Below are 15,067 nucleotides of genomic sequence, written 5' to 3'. Positions count from 1 at the left end.
GAGGAAGAGGAAGAGGAAGAGGAAGAGGAAGAGGAAGAGGAAGAGGAAGAGGAAGAGGAAGAGGAAAAGGGAGAGGCAGAGGAAGAGGAAGAGGAAGAGCAAGAGGAAGAGCAAGAGGAAGAGGCAGAGGAAGAGGAAGAGCAAGAGGAAGAGCAAGAGCAAGGGCAAGAGCAAGAGCAAGAAGCAAGAGAAAAGTCGAGTTAATAACAAGCGGAAAAGATACGAACCTGTAGGAGAGAGCAACGCCTACGGCAGAGATCGCCATTCCTAAGCCACTGACGAAGGCTAGCGCTTTTCTGCCAAAGCTGTTGGCTAGACCAGCGCCGGCTATCGACGCGAACAACCTGATCACACCGATTCCAACGCTCGCGGAATACTCGTTCAGGTCGATACCGATATCCTCGAGGATGCTGACCGTGTAGAAGAGGATTATATAGATGCCCGACATTTGTTGGAGCGCGAAGAAAGCGCACAGCACGAGGAAAGGCTTCCACACGCTTGGCATGTGAAGAGCTTTCAACAGACTCTCTTTTTCCTCTTCTCTTTTCACGTTTGCGTTGCAAAGTTCCTCGTACTCTTTGTCGGTGGTTAGGCCAGAGCCTCGTAGCCACAACAAGGATTCCTTCGCTTCCTCGTTTCGTCCTCGAGCGACTAGCCAACTCGGTGTTTCCGGGATCATACTGGTAAGTGGAAGAAGAAGAAGAAGAAGAAGAAGAAGAAGAAGAAGAAGAAGAAGAAGAAGAAAAAGAAGAATAAGAGAGAGAGAGAGAGAGAGAGAGAGAAATAGATAGGAATAAAGGAGTAAAACAGTTATTATTGGAATGAAAATAATTATTACCGTGTTAGCGCCAGCGAGAGTATAGCAGGTGCTATACTGATGGCAGCGGCATTTTCCCACGTGGTGAACGCTCCCAACGAGTAAATCATCAGGACACCGAGCGAAACTAAAACTGGGCCACAGCTTCCCAGCCAGGCTCTCTGGTTTGGTGCGGCGGCCTGTAATATTTTGTCACCGATCATACGTTAATTATCATATTTCATCGGTATAAGCTGTTAATGTTATGTAATGTAACGAATCAAGGGGAGAAATACCTCGCTGACGTAAAGGTATAGGCCGTTTGCCATGCCCATGCCGATTCCACTAACGAATCTGCCCACGTATAACAGAGGCAAGTTTTTCGCCAACGCTATCAACAACCATCCAGCGACATGAGGCAAACTGGCCAACGCGATAGCCGATCTTCTTCCGAACCACTCTGCGCATAGTCCGGCGATTAACGAGCCCAAAGGATTAGAGACGACACCTAGAGCAGCGATCCAAGACGTCTGATCGGCGTTCGCCGAGTGACTGGCCAACAGTTTCGGCACTAAAATCGCGCTGAATCCTTGACCAAGCCCCACGGATATTTGTCCAGAATGCGCCGCCAGGCCAGCGAATATCTAAAAGTATCGACACCTTTGAATACCACCTATGAAAATCATCTCGGTCGCAGCACAAATACGGCGAGGTAAAAAGCGCGGTGAACGATCCGTAGTACAGGCACGATCCGGCATCAGCTATCCGGTGTGCCGTTTCCATCGATTCGTATCTCGTATCGGTCGGTATCGGTTTCCGCGTTTCAATCAATATCGGGCTTGCGTGTGTCGCGCCCGATCCAACCTAAGAAACGCAAGGAAATGAATTCCGTTCGCGGTCGTCCCGCGCGCCAACGGACACGGATTACGCAACGATGCAACGTCGCTCAACTGGCCTCGTTGAAACAAGCCCGCGCGCATCTTCTCCACCGATACGTCGAATCGCGATAATTACCGCAACAGATCGCGATCGTTCGTCCGCGTTGTCTCGTTACTCGCGTACACTTGTGTAACACCTGCCGGTGCCCTTTTGCTTTTTTCCCCTCGACACTGTCTCTCTCGAGTCGCCCCGTCTCGCCGCTCGTGTCCTCCCGCGTGCCATACTTCCCACGATTCGTCCGATATTCATACGATATCGATGAGAGATCGTCGTTGCTCGCTCCTTGCCAATTAACCGGGGATCCGCCGTTCTCCAACTAACGACTGTCATCGAAACTTTTCCAACCTGCCACGGTACCAACGAGATTCTATCGAGTATTCGTCAGATAACGATAAGACAAAGCGGAACGAAGATGTTTAGGAAGAGAGCTTCCTCCGATAGTTGCATCGCGAGTCGATCGCCGCATTCGCGTTTGCGCAGACCACCTCTTATCGATCCTTTACGGATAAATTATCGAAAATGATTCATCGACCATCGAATCGAACAGAGTTGCACGAAGGTGTAATTCCCTTACCGTTTTCTTCTGACCAGAGCATGCCACCTTCCACCATAGTTTCGCTCGAGTGATCATCGCGTCGCACGAATTTTATCTGTAACAGAGAAAGAGAGAGAGAGAGAGAGAGAGAGAGAGAGAGAGAGAGAGAGAGGAAGCAACTTTCTTAAAAGAAGCAAGTGGGAAATGTGAAACACGTAAATTCGTAGAAGCCGGAAGCTTCCAACGAGACTGTCTTTCGCAAAGGCCTTCGCCCTTTTCCATTGAATAATCACACCCGTTTAAAGCCTAAGCGATCGCTCTTAGAGCGACGATATGGGACACGATGCGTTTCGTGACTCACGGTCGCAAGATGACAGCGATTTTCTATCGCGTCTCTATCGCGAGTCGCCATTTCTCTACTTTTCTCTTTTTCCACGTTATCACGTTCCGCGATTAAACCGTTTTCCGAGGAAATTTAACCAAATGGATGATCCCTCTATCGGATCCTTGCCTATCGATCGTATAAATCTGTAAGGTATACGAGTATAGTTGGAGTTTTATGTTTGTTCCACTATCGGATAATAGATCGTTGTTGCGAATGCCGGTGCTCTTTTTTCCTCGTTTCCCTCGTTCCGGTTTTCCCTAATAATTCACGTAAGAAACTGAAGCATCGTGATCCAACGATCACAGCGGGACGCCTGCACGAAGCACGCGTTGTGACCGGTCTCGTGCACATTCGCAAATACGTATAAAGATCGCTGACGTTCAACAGGAAAACCTGCGATGATACCGATTCTACGTGCAAGATTCGCGATAATGCTCGAAAATGATCGCAAGTATAATACGACTGTCATGTTACGTGAGACGGATGGCGAGTTGCGCGACGGAAGCGGTACACGATCGAATCGAATCGAACGGGACGGAATGGAAAATTTTATGGTTTCGGCCAGTTTTACAGCTTTTTTTCTTTCTATCTTTCTCTCTCTCTCTCTCTCTCTCTTTTTTCTTCCTCGCTGAATTCTCGAAACAAGCGGTCGTTTATTCTTCCGACTGGTGAACATGTTTTCGCAAATGTAACGTACAATGCTGGGCAATCGTGACGGTTGAACCGCTGCTTAAATAAATATGCTACTCGTTGTATTTCGTCCAACCTGTCGATGCCTCTATATTGATTTAATCGCGACGCTGGTGCACGCGGACGCAATAAAAATTTATTATCGCGTTTGCACGCTAACTACCTTTCGTTAATGCTTTTTCAAGCGACTTTGACGAACGAGTGGCTGTCGACGCTGTTCCTTCCCGCTAAATACCGATCGATCGTCATCGTTATCGTTAATTTGTCGCAGAATAGAAAAACGATTCGTTAATGTCAAAAAAAAAAAAAAAAAAAAAACCATGTTCAAGCGTCGGACCGCCACGTTACGTACGTAACGTAACCGCCAGCCATAATACAACCAGCTATCTGCGTACGTATGGTACAATGGTACGATACATACTGGCAAGTATGTACGTGCATGTATACAGCGATTTCAAGCGACAGGTAACGCGCGTCTTCTTTTTATTCTCGATACGCGATCCGTTTTGAAATCGGACCGAGTCATACCGAATTATTCGAAATTTGCGAACGACGCGTAACGATTCTCAACGTTTTGTACATATCGCAACGATCCACGATAAGATACATCGTACGATATTTATTTACCTAATCTGTTACTTATTAGCTAATGTAATACTTGAAAAGAGCAACTTTAAGATAGCTAAGATCGATGTAAGGAGATACTAACCTTTGGTATATTAATAAGTATATATATTAATAAGTTGTACGTATTAAATGTAGGACGTAACAAGTCGAGTTCAAGTTTCCCTCCTTTTCGTTCAATTTCGATTACGTTGCGTGCCCCGGTGATAGTATGTAGCACGTTCGATCCAATGGCCCATTCCTCGCTCGACAAACGATTTACAACGTGTTCGGAGACTAGAATGCGAGCAGAACGCGGATTCTCACGGTAACCTCGTATCACGCCGATCGTCAGCTCAAGGATCGTAAATCACTTTTATTGGCGGCAGTTCTCTGTCTCGGTGCAAGGATGTTCCGCTACTGGATTTCGCCACTGCGAATCCTGTATCCTATAAATATAAGATCCTGTAAAACCGCGGTCACGATCCACCACGGCGACGACGGAACACGTAGATGCAGCTGTGGCAGGTCGGAAGGCGGCAGAGAACACGAGCTACGATCAAAGTTATTTCGATTGCGACCCGAGTCCTCGCCGTGCCGCACCGCGCCGCGCCGCACCGATGACGATCAACGTTCTTGCTCCTTCCGTGTTAAAATCGCGACAACCTGCGAACCAACGGTGTACACACGTGCTTCCGATTCATCGAGACTGTTCCGTACACAAACACGCACAGACATATACACACATAGGAGGCTCGCCGTGGGTTTTTTCGCTTCTCACTCGCCACTGAGATGATTTTCGCCGGCGCGTTCGCATTTATAGTCGCGACAAGGCGCCTCTCTCAAAACGGCGCTTCGCGAAGCGCCCTTCCAGGGTCGTCTCGAGGTCTCTCTCCCTCTCTCTCCCTCTCTCTCCCGCGCGCCCTCCCCCCCCTCCCTTTCCACCTAACTCTCTTTCTGTCAATCTCTGTCTGTCTGTCTGTCTGTCTGTCTGTCTCTCTCTCTCTCTCTCTCTCTCTCTTGCCACCACCAGAAATCTTCTCCGACCCCTAAACTATACTTCTACGTCGCGACCGATTCGCTATCATTTTGCAAGGAGAAACGAGTCGAACGATCTAAAAAAATAGCTGATTCTCGATTCGACTGTGGGAGGAATCGAACTTGGGGAAGACACGGCGTCAAGATGCGACGATCATGCTTTTACGAGCATTCGGAAAGCATTTCTCTTCTTTTTTACACGTTTTTACATCGGACAATCGATTTTCGACAGAAATTTTTACAAAGACGGTGGTTTTTCCTGGTAACACGATAATTGCGCGTCACTGAAAGTTATTACCGGTGTAGCCGATTATTGGAGGATTCTGCGACTGCGAAACGCCCTATCGTAGCGACTCGTCTTTCTAAGAAGCCTGCATCGTCGAAACAAGGAGTAGAATTCGCGTGCCGCCTGGGAAATGTCCGATTTTAAAGCATTTTATCATCGGCTGACAAAATCGATACGTAAGATGGACGTGCCTTTTCACTTTTTTAAGTTGTAACGTTTCTAACGGTTCGCAACGGTTTCGAAGGAGACGAGGATACCGAGGAGACTTACTTGCTTACTTGTTTAGTGGCTCGCTGCTTTAGCGGAGTTGTCCCGCGAATACAATACTGCTCGCTGTGACGGACGAACCTTATCTCGACTAAAACTGCGTCTAACGAAGCTCGCGATACAATCGAGTCTTTGATCCACGAGATTCGAGACCATGATCGGGTTACGTACTGTCCACGCGTTTGCCAGTAAAAGCTGCGATTATATTGCGCGTTCGCGACAAATGGCTCGATGTTGCTGATGACTGTAAGCGTCAACGGTTCGATCGATCTGCTTAATTGATCTGTCTGTAAGTAAACGTAAGATCAACGACGCAATGTAAATCGTAAAGCAGCGATATTTTTCACCGTTTTCGTACCGCGCAATTTTTCAACGAACGTTTCTATTATTGAGAAACAGTCGGCCGTATGTGAGTGATTGACTAAATATATCTAATTATACAGGTAGATTGTCATAATTAAAGAAGCAAGAAAGTAAGCAGGTATATGTATATATGTATCATGTATATTATTGTATTATGCATATTGTATATCGTTTAACGTTTATATTACCGTTTATTCGAACGCGTCGTAGGAAACATTTTGAAATTTCATTAGCACCGTAATAAATAGAGCAGTTTATCGCGATTATTTCAACTTTACGGTAAATAATTAGAGCGCTAGTATATTTATATTGCATATGGTTCCATATGGTGCGGGAATTATTGCTAATTAAAGTTGCTAGTTGTTGGCCTCGACAAATATGTTTCCGATATTTCGATTTGGATACGTTGGCTAGGTAATCGTCCGAAGGTGTTAAATATGGTATTTATCTTGATATGATGACCGTCGTTACGAGAGACATCATCGTGCGCACCGCACCGCACTGCACTGCACTGCGCTGCGCTGCGCTGCGCTGCGCTGCACTGCTGCACCGTAAGGAGCACGGAGCACGGAGCACGGGGCACGGGGCACGGGGCACGGGGTGCAATACACGCAGTCGAGGTCTGCAAGTATCCTTTTCTTTATCGACCACTTGTTATCCCTTTACGATCGGTGTTTCTTTGAATCACTTTTTCATCAGTCGAGCGTTATATGATCGCCAGGGCCTTCGAACTCGATTTTTCCAAGGAGAATTCTGTCTGACCTAAAAATCTTGCCTCTCGAGCCGCCGATGAATCTCGATAAATGTCGTGTCATGGGAACGAGAGTGCTTATATCCGTGAAATAGTAACTGAGACTCTGATGGTTTTGTCGTTGAAAACACAAGTGACTGGTACATTTTGATCCATCGATCTCAACTCTCTCTCTCTCTCTTTCTCTCTATAGATCTCGACTAACCCAAGCACTGATTCATTTTCGCGGATCGAATTGTAAATGAAAGCGAAACACTGTCGTCTTACCTTGAACGAAAGTGATCGATGAACGCGAGAAACCTGTAGTCTATAACGTATGTAAATCCCGCTTGGGAATGGAAGCTATCTAGATGGTAGATAAACGTTTAAAATTTTCAAAGACCGTCGATTCTTTCCTCTCATTACGAATTAACTTTGCAACATTGCTCGTACGTTGTGTGCGACGAAATGACATGTCATTTTTGTGGATAGTTGACGCGTTGGAAGCACGTGTTCGAATAATCGCATCCTGCATAAAGTCTTATTTTCAGCTTCTCGTTATATAAGCGAACCAGCGCTATTTCTCAATCGCCAAAGATCGTGGACGATAGACGAGTGGACAAGAGTGTCGTAGGAAGGGATAACATGTTGCAGTGTTTAGGTTTAGAACAACAATCTGGACCTTTTGTTTCTTTGGTCTTTCAAACACGCGTAAAACGCAGGAGTTGTACGTTTACGCGTGTTTAAAAGGCAAAGAAGGTAAAGGAGGTAAAGAAGAAGCAAGGCAGAGGAAGAAGGGAAGAAGGGAAGAAGGAGAAGCAAAAACACGTTGACGGTCAAAGTTGTCGGTTATACCATTTTTCGGTAATTAAATTAATCGCCGAATGCCGCGAACGCCATGTCAATTGAAAAAGTATCGTCGATTTAGCCTCCGGCCAATTACTCCTGGATCATTGTACCCGCTATCGCTATAACGCACGCTCCTCTATTAATCTAATCTGAGATGTTTGTCGTTATTTATCGCTATCTTCGCATCGTTTTGTCTCAATTTCAAATTCTTTTCCAGTTCTTTTCCAAGTTCTTTCGTTGACTTTGCGATTAGTAATTATCTATTATTCGCATATTTATATTTCTCTGACTAACATGCAGCATATGCGACGACGGTGGTGGTAGATTCGACGATGAGCGAAAGAATCATCCGTTCGTAACTAAAACACGAGATATTATTTTATCGAATCACGAGTGTCGGTGTTTGATGAATCTGTAAATTTGATGCACGTTACACGAAGAACCATCGCATCGGATTATTACGATTAATCGTAATTAATCGGATTACGCCTGATCGATGTTTTCCGGTCGTTGCGCGTTCGACGAAAGGATGGGACACGAGGTTCGCTTTATTTAGAATTCATGGAATGCCGGCCTGCCATATTACGTATATTTACGTATACTGTATATGTACGTATACGAACATTTTTCGAAGGTATGCAGAATTGCTCGCCGTTCTAATCGCACTGTAAACAACCGACCGATAAATTCTGTTCGTCACTGTCCTTTTTTTTTATCAACTCGTAGCTTACTTTTTTAAGCATTCTTTTTCCTTTAATACTTTGCGCGACATACCGTTCTTCTACAAACGATTACTCATTGTCAGTTAATCGTTGTTTCGTCACCGGCTGCAAATCCGCGTTCCCTTTACTTTTTACCGTTTGGAGCATCCCGATGACGATTGACGAGAACCTTCCGATATGCGAATATCAAAACTATATATAACAAAAATATATCAGAAAGATATTTTATCGGTTAAACGACACACGCCGCGCCACTTAACTCAACTTTAGCTTCTTTTCCACGAGATAAGACGAGTCAAGAATATCTCTATCGTCACGATCTCTTATTGATCGTTTAATCGTGTTAATCGACCTACAATTCTCCGTCTGAAAAATCGGAAAAATCTGGGAATGTAAAGATCTACCGACCGTAACTGAACATTTTCTAACGATCGTTGACGATGTTGATTTCGTTACATCGATCGGCCCTTTTCCGCTCTGAGCCATTGGCAGATACAGGAATATCGATACAGGGCCACCGGTGATCGCGAAACACTTGCGAAAAGTGTCATTGGTCGTGCCATTTCGTCGCCATTCGTATCCGTTCGATGTAAAATTGCCGAGGAAAATTTCAAGCCGTGCGAGGAAAACCAAAATAAATGTAGACAAATTTATTTAGAAGAACGTTTGATAACGTTTCGTACGGTCGCGCTAATTAAATTTTAAACGCGAAATTACATAAGACCGAGAGAGCCCTTGTATCGCTCGGTCGTAGCCCGTTTGTATCGAAGATTGAAATACTGGATCGCTAGTATCCGGGCGGGGATCGTTGCAAGTACATACGTATCGGGAGCCGATGTTTTCTTCGAGCAGACACTTGGTTGCCCTCGGAGACCTTGCCATTGATCGACCACTGTGCGAATGAACGAAAGTTGGACTGTATTAACGCGACTGTATTAAACCAGGAAACAAGTCCAAGGACCTGTTTGACTCAGGAAGCCGCTATCTCCATGACGAATGGCTTTTATGTAAATTCAAGTGGCAGCCCTCCGAAGCCTTCCGTTTCCGATTCCGATTGACCTTACATTGCTAACAAGATTCTTTTCTTTCATTCTCCTCCCGCCTCCTCTCTCTCTCTCTCTCTCTCTCTCTCTCTCTCTTCATTGACGCTTACAAATCTAGTCGCATTTTTTCTCGCAAACGGCGTGAAACGCACTACCGTTGTTAAATCGAGAATCTCTAGATCCTAGAACGATCGAAAATAGACAGCCTACGTTCTTGTATCGTAATCGATGTTTTAATCGATGCTGCCACGTACGACGCGTAAACGACGACAATTAATTTAGATAAGCAGATAGTGAACGGCAAGAGAACAAATTTCGATCGGTAAAAGAAAAAGGAGGATAGAGAGGGAGAAGTAACTACGGCACTCGCTGTTCCCCGATAGCTCGTGAATGCGATAACAAAAAGTTGTTTGTCTCGTAAATTTACGACGGGACGAAAGTCGATTATCTATGGACTAGCAGGCTACGAAATATATAAACCGTTAAACAGGTCGATAATGCTATATCGCAACAAAGCAGGAAAACATAGGAAAACGCAAGAGTCGAGGCTCATTGACCAGATCAATAATAACGCTGTTGTATTATTACGTTAGCCTAATTAGGTGACGCGTGCGACTGCCATTATTTCCTTGCATCGGATTCGGCGAACCTTCTGCGAGATCTCCTTTTTCCCTTCTCGTTCTGTTTCTCTTACAACTGGTAGAGATCGGTTGCTCGTTAATTTATCCTCTAGTTGTTAATCTCGTCACGTTGTTTCACCAGCTATGGCACATGTATAGACAAGTATAAGGTAATTGGTTGACGTTCGACGACGACGACGACGACGACGACGACGACGACGACGACGACGACGACGACGACGACGACGACGACGACGACGAGAGAGCTAGAAACGCGCGACACGGAGGCGGCTCCGAGGAAACGATGGAGAAGCCGACCGTGGATGAATTGTCGGACGCCTTTCGCGTGCAAAATCATATCGCGTAATATCGACGTAATACGAAACAATTCAAACAATGGACTGTATCGCGGTCGTAGAAACTCGTCGCAATTTCACGATCGCCGAATCAGCTGCATCGTCGATCTAACTGGAAGAATTTCATCGATACGAGCAGAGGCGTTGCTGCTAACAGAAATGTTTCTGCAGAAACGATGCTGGGAACCTTAAATATTGACAATAATGTTGGTCTGACTTGACTATATTACCTATATTAGAAATATACCTATAAAATAGCTGTTACGAGCTAGATTATCAGCACGAATAAAGAAAAAGACAAAGGTACTTTGCAGCTGCTCTGCATCCTTTCAATCGTTTTTCTATGGTTAAAAGAATGTCTCGAATTTGAGCAAAAATACGCATGACTTTTCGCTGTAATCTTATGCGCCATAGCGCAGATTCTCTCGATCCTTTTGATCGAGACTAGTTTAATACGACGTTTAATAAGAGACTAAGGATAGGTGCGAGGCTAACTTTCCTCCCTTTTTTTAAATGGGACTACGTAGAACCGCGTAATCTCAGATTTGCCGGTCACTGTTCAAGAAAAATTCATTTCGAGAGGGCTAAAATACTAAGAGCTTCTTCGCGGTGGTTGAAACAAAATCGAAAACAGAACGAAACAATTTGAAGATCGTGACAGAGATTGAAACAGTCGTGGGTGTAACACGAATATATCGGTACGATGACAATCGGGTTGAAAAGCGAATGGAAGAAGGTAGGAGGACGATGTTGCGATTAATGGTCGATGGTCGTTCGATCCTAGAATCCAAGAATCCAAGAATCCAAGAAGAAAACAGAAAACAGAAAATAGAAAACAGAAAACAGAACCTTGAGGGAAGACGCGTGTGCTGTAATAGCTTTTGATTTGTGGGCGCAAAACGATCGGATAATCAGTCCGTGGCGAATTTACCATCTGGTTTCTGAGGGGCCAAGGGGAAGGAGTAAATCGCGACGTAACCGCCGAGGACGTCCTTTTAATCATCAGCGATATCATTTTCCACTGACAATTCGTAATGCCGGGGCGTTGAAGCGAGCAGATTGAAATTAGAGAGCGGGCGACGCGTTCTGTTTTTCCTCAGCCCCTCTTCCTTCTATCCCTTCTTCCGTCCTCTTCATGAAGATTACGACAACGACAAGATAATCTTACCTTTTCACGTAGCATGTCGTCGCCAAATTCGCGATTCTGTCTTCTCTACGCAACACGATAAATTTCGATTTAGAGAACGCCAACGCTGTTTTCTCACGTGACGAAACGAAACGTGTTCGTTACGCGATCCTGTTAACACGACCATTAACTCGATAACCATCGGCTCGGTATCGAGGCTGAAAAAGTGTTAAACTGAAATGGAAAAAAGGAAAAGAAAAAAGAAGAGGGAGAGAAGAAAGACGAAGGAAAAGATGAGAGGAATTTCCGGAAAACGGACAACGTATCAGGTTTCATTTGGTATTATTACGCAACCCTGATGACTACACCGATGATAGAAGCGTTGTAACTATATCGGTAAGATTACAACCTGCCACATAATCGTTAGTGCCACATGATAGTTTATAGATGTTTTATTTTTTATTTTTTAAATAACTAGCCATTTCCGCGTATCTTATAATTAAACGCCGCATGGTTACGTACTTACCGTTCACCGTTACGTACATGGAAAGAGTAATTTAGGTCTGCTTGATCGGAGTTACCAAAGTCACACATCGATGAGAAATTCGATAGAAACGTTTCACTTAACAGAGTTATCCATCGCGAATAATTCAAAGTAAACGACTCGTCGATAGGTCTTGGCTCATTTTCTCCTTTTATTTCTAGTACGAAACGTAGCAATTAATAAAATCTGATTGTAAATTACGCTGTCTGCTAATACGTCTACATCATAACGTACGTATATCTCGATTGGATTGAAACGAGCTGCCCGGAAAAAAAAAAAAAAAGAAAAAAACGATTTTTCAGCAACCATTTTTTTCACTCTTTCCTTTATAGATATAATCTAATATTAATAAACCTGCGTTAACGTAATTTATCGTTTCCGATCCTCCATGCATCTACGAATTTTTCATGAACGTGTTTCCTAATGCGGTTACGTAATTATTTAATTATCATTGTATAATTATTGCATCCTCGCTAAACCATGACCCTCGTAACGTTTATTACGAGCAACGAGTTAGCAAACACTCGGACCTTGTTAATAACATGATGCAATACAGCCGACTTTTTTTCATTTGCACATTCTATTCAACGGATTACGCATAAATTAAATTGGCTTCGTTAGGATCTTTAACGGTTGACGAAGCTTGCGCGTGTGCTACAGTGAATCTGAATTCGATATCGAACGATCCTGCGATACCCATGTACACAGTCACTCGCATTTAATATCCGGATTAATACACTCTTTAAAACGTTAAAATGAAATTTTTTGAAATTCCGTTCAACGACTTGAGCTGTTGCGACGCGTTACACGAATTAGTTTACTGGATGACGCGTAAACAAATTTGTCAGAAAATTGTAATTTAACGAAACAGAATCGCGAAAAGTCACCTTTTACTACAACTCTTTTAACACTTTTATCTGTTCAGCCCGTGTAATGAAAATTGAAACGATACGTTTCGTAAATTCGTAGATCGCGGTCGTTCCATGAGCGCTGAACAATGCTGAGACATTCGTGGAGATCGATCGATGCAGAAACAGACGCGATACAGGCATCGAAGGATGTAAGAATGTCAAGACTTATCGCATACAATTATAAGCCGAAAGTGATGAAAAATTAACGAACTGTTTTTAACGGAAATGGTTTTAACGAAACGAACGAAATTAACACGATAATATTTCCAACACGTATACGATGTAATCGATATAAATTTTCAAAATCCATTCTTTAAGGTTTCCTTTATAAATGCATAAAAGTACGTAAAAAAACAGTCGTAAAAGCCAACTTTCGCCATTTCTCTTTCTTTTCGGAATTATGACCAACTGCAATTTTTGTTTACACCTAGTCTAACCTCCTGTCGCAGAAATCTATTTTAGAGCGTGTCCGAATGTTAAAAGGAGCGCGTGACTTATGAAAAAATAATCGGCACAAGCGTAAAAGTACCACACAGCGGTTACCGATGCTATTCAGGCGCTAATTTTCTAAATTAAGTATCGCTGGTTGCGAGATTCAAGGAAGCATTGGTCGATCGTGGACTTTTCAAAAGCTAGGACGATAAGATTATGGTTACTCGAGTGAAGCTAAGTAGCTTGCTTTGTAATTCGTCGAGTTCGATCATGAACGATTTTTAAGCGATCCACGCCTGAAAATAGACTATTCGACTCGTAGCTCTACCATAGGCTTGTCTGAACCGCGTCCACGTATTTTCGTATTTTCTATCATCGGGCGTAATAAACTACGCGGTATTTTCTCGTTCCTCCGTTCCCTCGATTATTCGCTATATTACAGACTAACAGGTGTCCCGTTATTATGTTATTCTATGTTATTATACCTGCAACAAGTAACAAGCTCGATTATTCCGCGTAAAGCTCGAGATTCAGATTGATTTTAATATATCGAAGCTCGGATAATTCTTATTATTTCATCTGAACGTCTTACTATGGGACATACCGCAACGACTGATCACGACGAATCGTTAAACTCGTAAAATGCAAGCTGCGTGGCATCGCGCGGCATCGTGCGGTTTTATATATACGTATAATCGCGTTGCTTCTTTTCCTCTCTATACCGATAGATAGTCCGTAATGAACAAAAACGATTAAACGTGTCAAATTACTCGGGGCTTTTAAAATGTTTTGCTCGTGGCAGGTAAACGCTTCGCATTTAGATATTAATTACCTTCCATTATCCATCGGATGAGGATAGTGTCGAGCAATATGCAATTCGAAATGCATAACATGCACAGTACATGCACGCAACGCTGAACCAGTCGTACGGTAAGCGTACGTAATTTTTACGGAAATTTGATGGAATCGAAGGTAAATTCAAATTTGTCGCCCCACGTACGATACGGATAGCGTAGGGGTAGTAGATGGAATAACGATAACAGGCAGCCCGGAAAAATACAGCGAGGAAACGGTAAATCAACTGAGAAGAGACTAGGGAAGAATGGGAAAGACGAACAAGAGCAAAGATAGGATTAGGTAGTAAGAAAGTAGCGATAGTTAGGGAGTAGCATGGGTTAAGCGAGTAAGCGATTAGTCGACTAAGGAGTAGATGACTGGATAGTAAGGTAGGTATTATAATTGTAAAGTAAATCTCTTAAATCAAATAAAATAGCAATCATCGGCGACGATAACGTACGATACAGATCCCAACTCCTCGGCGTATCCTCGGCTCCTCGCCGTTCTACTATAGGTATAGAACCTAGGAATTACATAACGAGAGGCGATCGAGCGTCGCGTGAAACGCGGGTAATCGACACGGGGGAGAGAGAAAAAGAACAGAAAAAGGGAAACGATGACTCGTAGGCATAATTGAAGATGGATCCGCGCGAGGAAGCGACTCGAAGCGTAGATATCGCGTATGCACGTGCGAAGTCGTTGGCGACCAGCCTTCCTTCCGTCGCGTCGCATCGCATCGCATCGCATCGCATCGCATCGCATCGCATCGCATCGCATCGCCTCGCCTCGCCTCGCCTCGCCTCGCATCTCATCGCATCGCATCGCATCGCATCGCATCGCATCGCATCGCATCGCATCGCATCGCATCGCATCGCATCGCATCGCATCGCATCGCATCGCATCGCATCGCATCGCATCGCATCGCATCGTAGAAGAGAACACCGAGATATTATGCAAGATATCGGGATCCAACCTTGGCAATGACCACTAACTAT

The 15,067-nt window shown here is 44.1% G+C and overlaps 1 protein-coding gene across 2 annotated transcripts in view; it reads right to left on the bottom strand.

The window, feature by feature from the left end:
* LOC138186687 (facilitated trehalose transporter Tret1) overlaps nt 1-15,067 on the bottom strand; it is a 36,091-nt gene that overhangs the window by 1,125 nt on the left and 19,899 nt on the right. Inside the window, exons 2-5 of one of the 2 annotated variants that reach the window (XM_069126774.1) lie at nt 2,310-2,385; nt 1,093-1,440; nt 839-996; nt 228-680 (exon numbers count right to left, since the gene is read on the bottom strand). In XM_069126774.1, coding sequence (XP_068982875.1) covers nt 228-680; nt 839-996; nt 1,093-1,440; nt 2,310-2,366 — 1,016 coding nt within the window. In that variant the 5' untranslated portion in view covers nt 2,367-2,385. Of the gene's footprint in view, nt 1-227; nt 681-838; nt 997-1,092; nt 1,441-1,858; nt 1,964-2,309; nt 2,386-15,067 lie in introns of those variants that run through there. The other variant, XM_069126773.1, reaches the window with a different exon arrangement.

This window comes from Bombus flavifrons, chromosome 14 (assembly GCF_040668555.2).
Source record: "Bombus flavifrons isolate JBK064 chromosome 14, iyBomFlav1_principal, whole genome shotgun sequence".
In the NCBI taxonomy this organism is placed as follows: domain Eukaryota; kingdom Metazoa; phylum Arthropoda; class Insecta; order Hymenoptera; family Apidae; genus Bombus; species Bombus flavifrons.
Note: the sequence above shows the minus strand (reverse complement) of the source record. Positions and strands in the feature narration are given on the sequence as shown.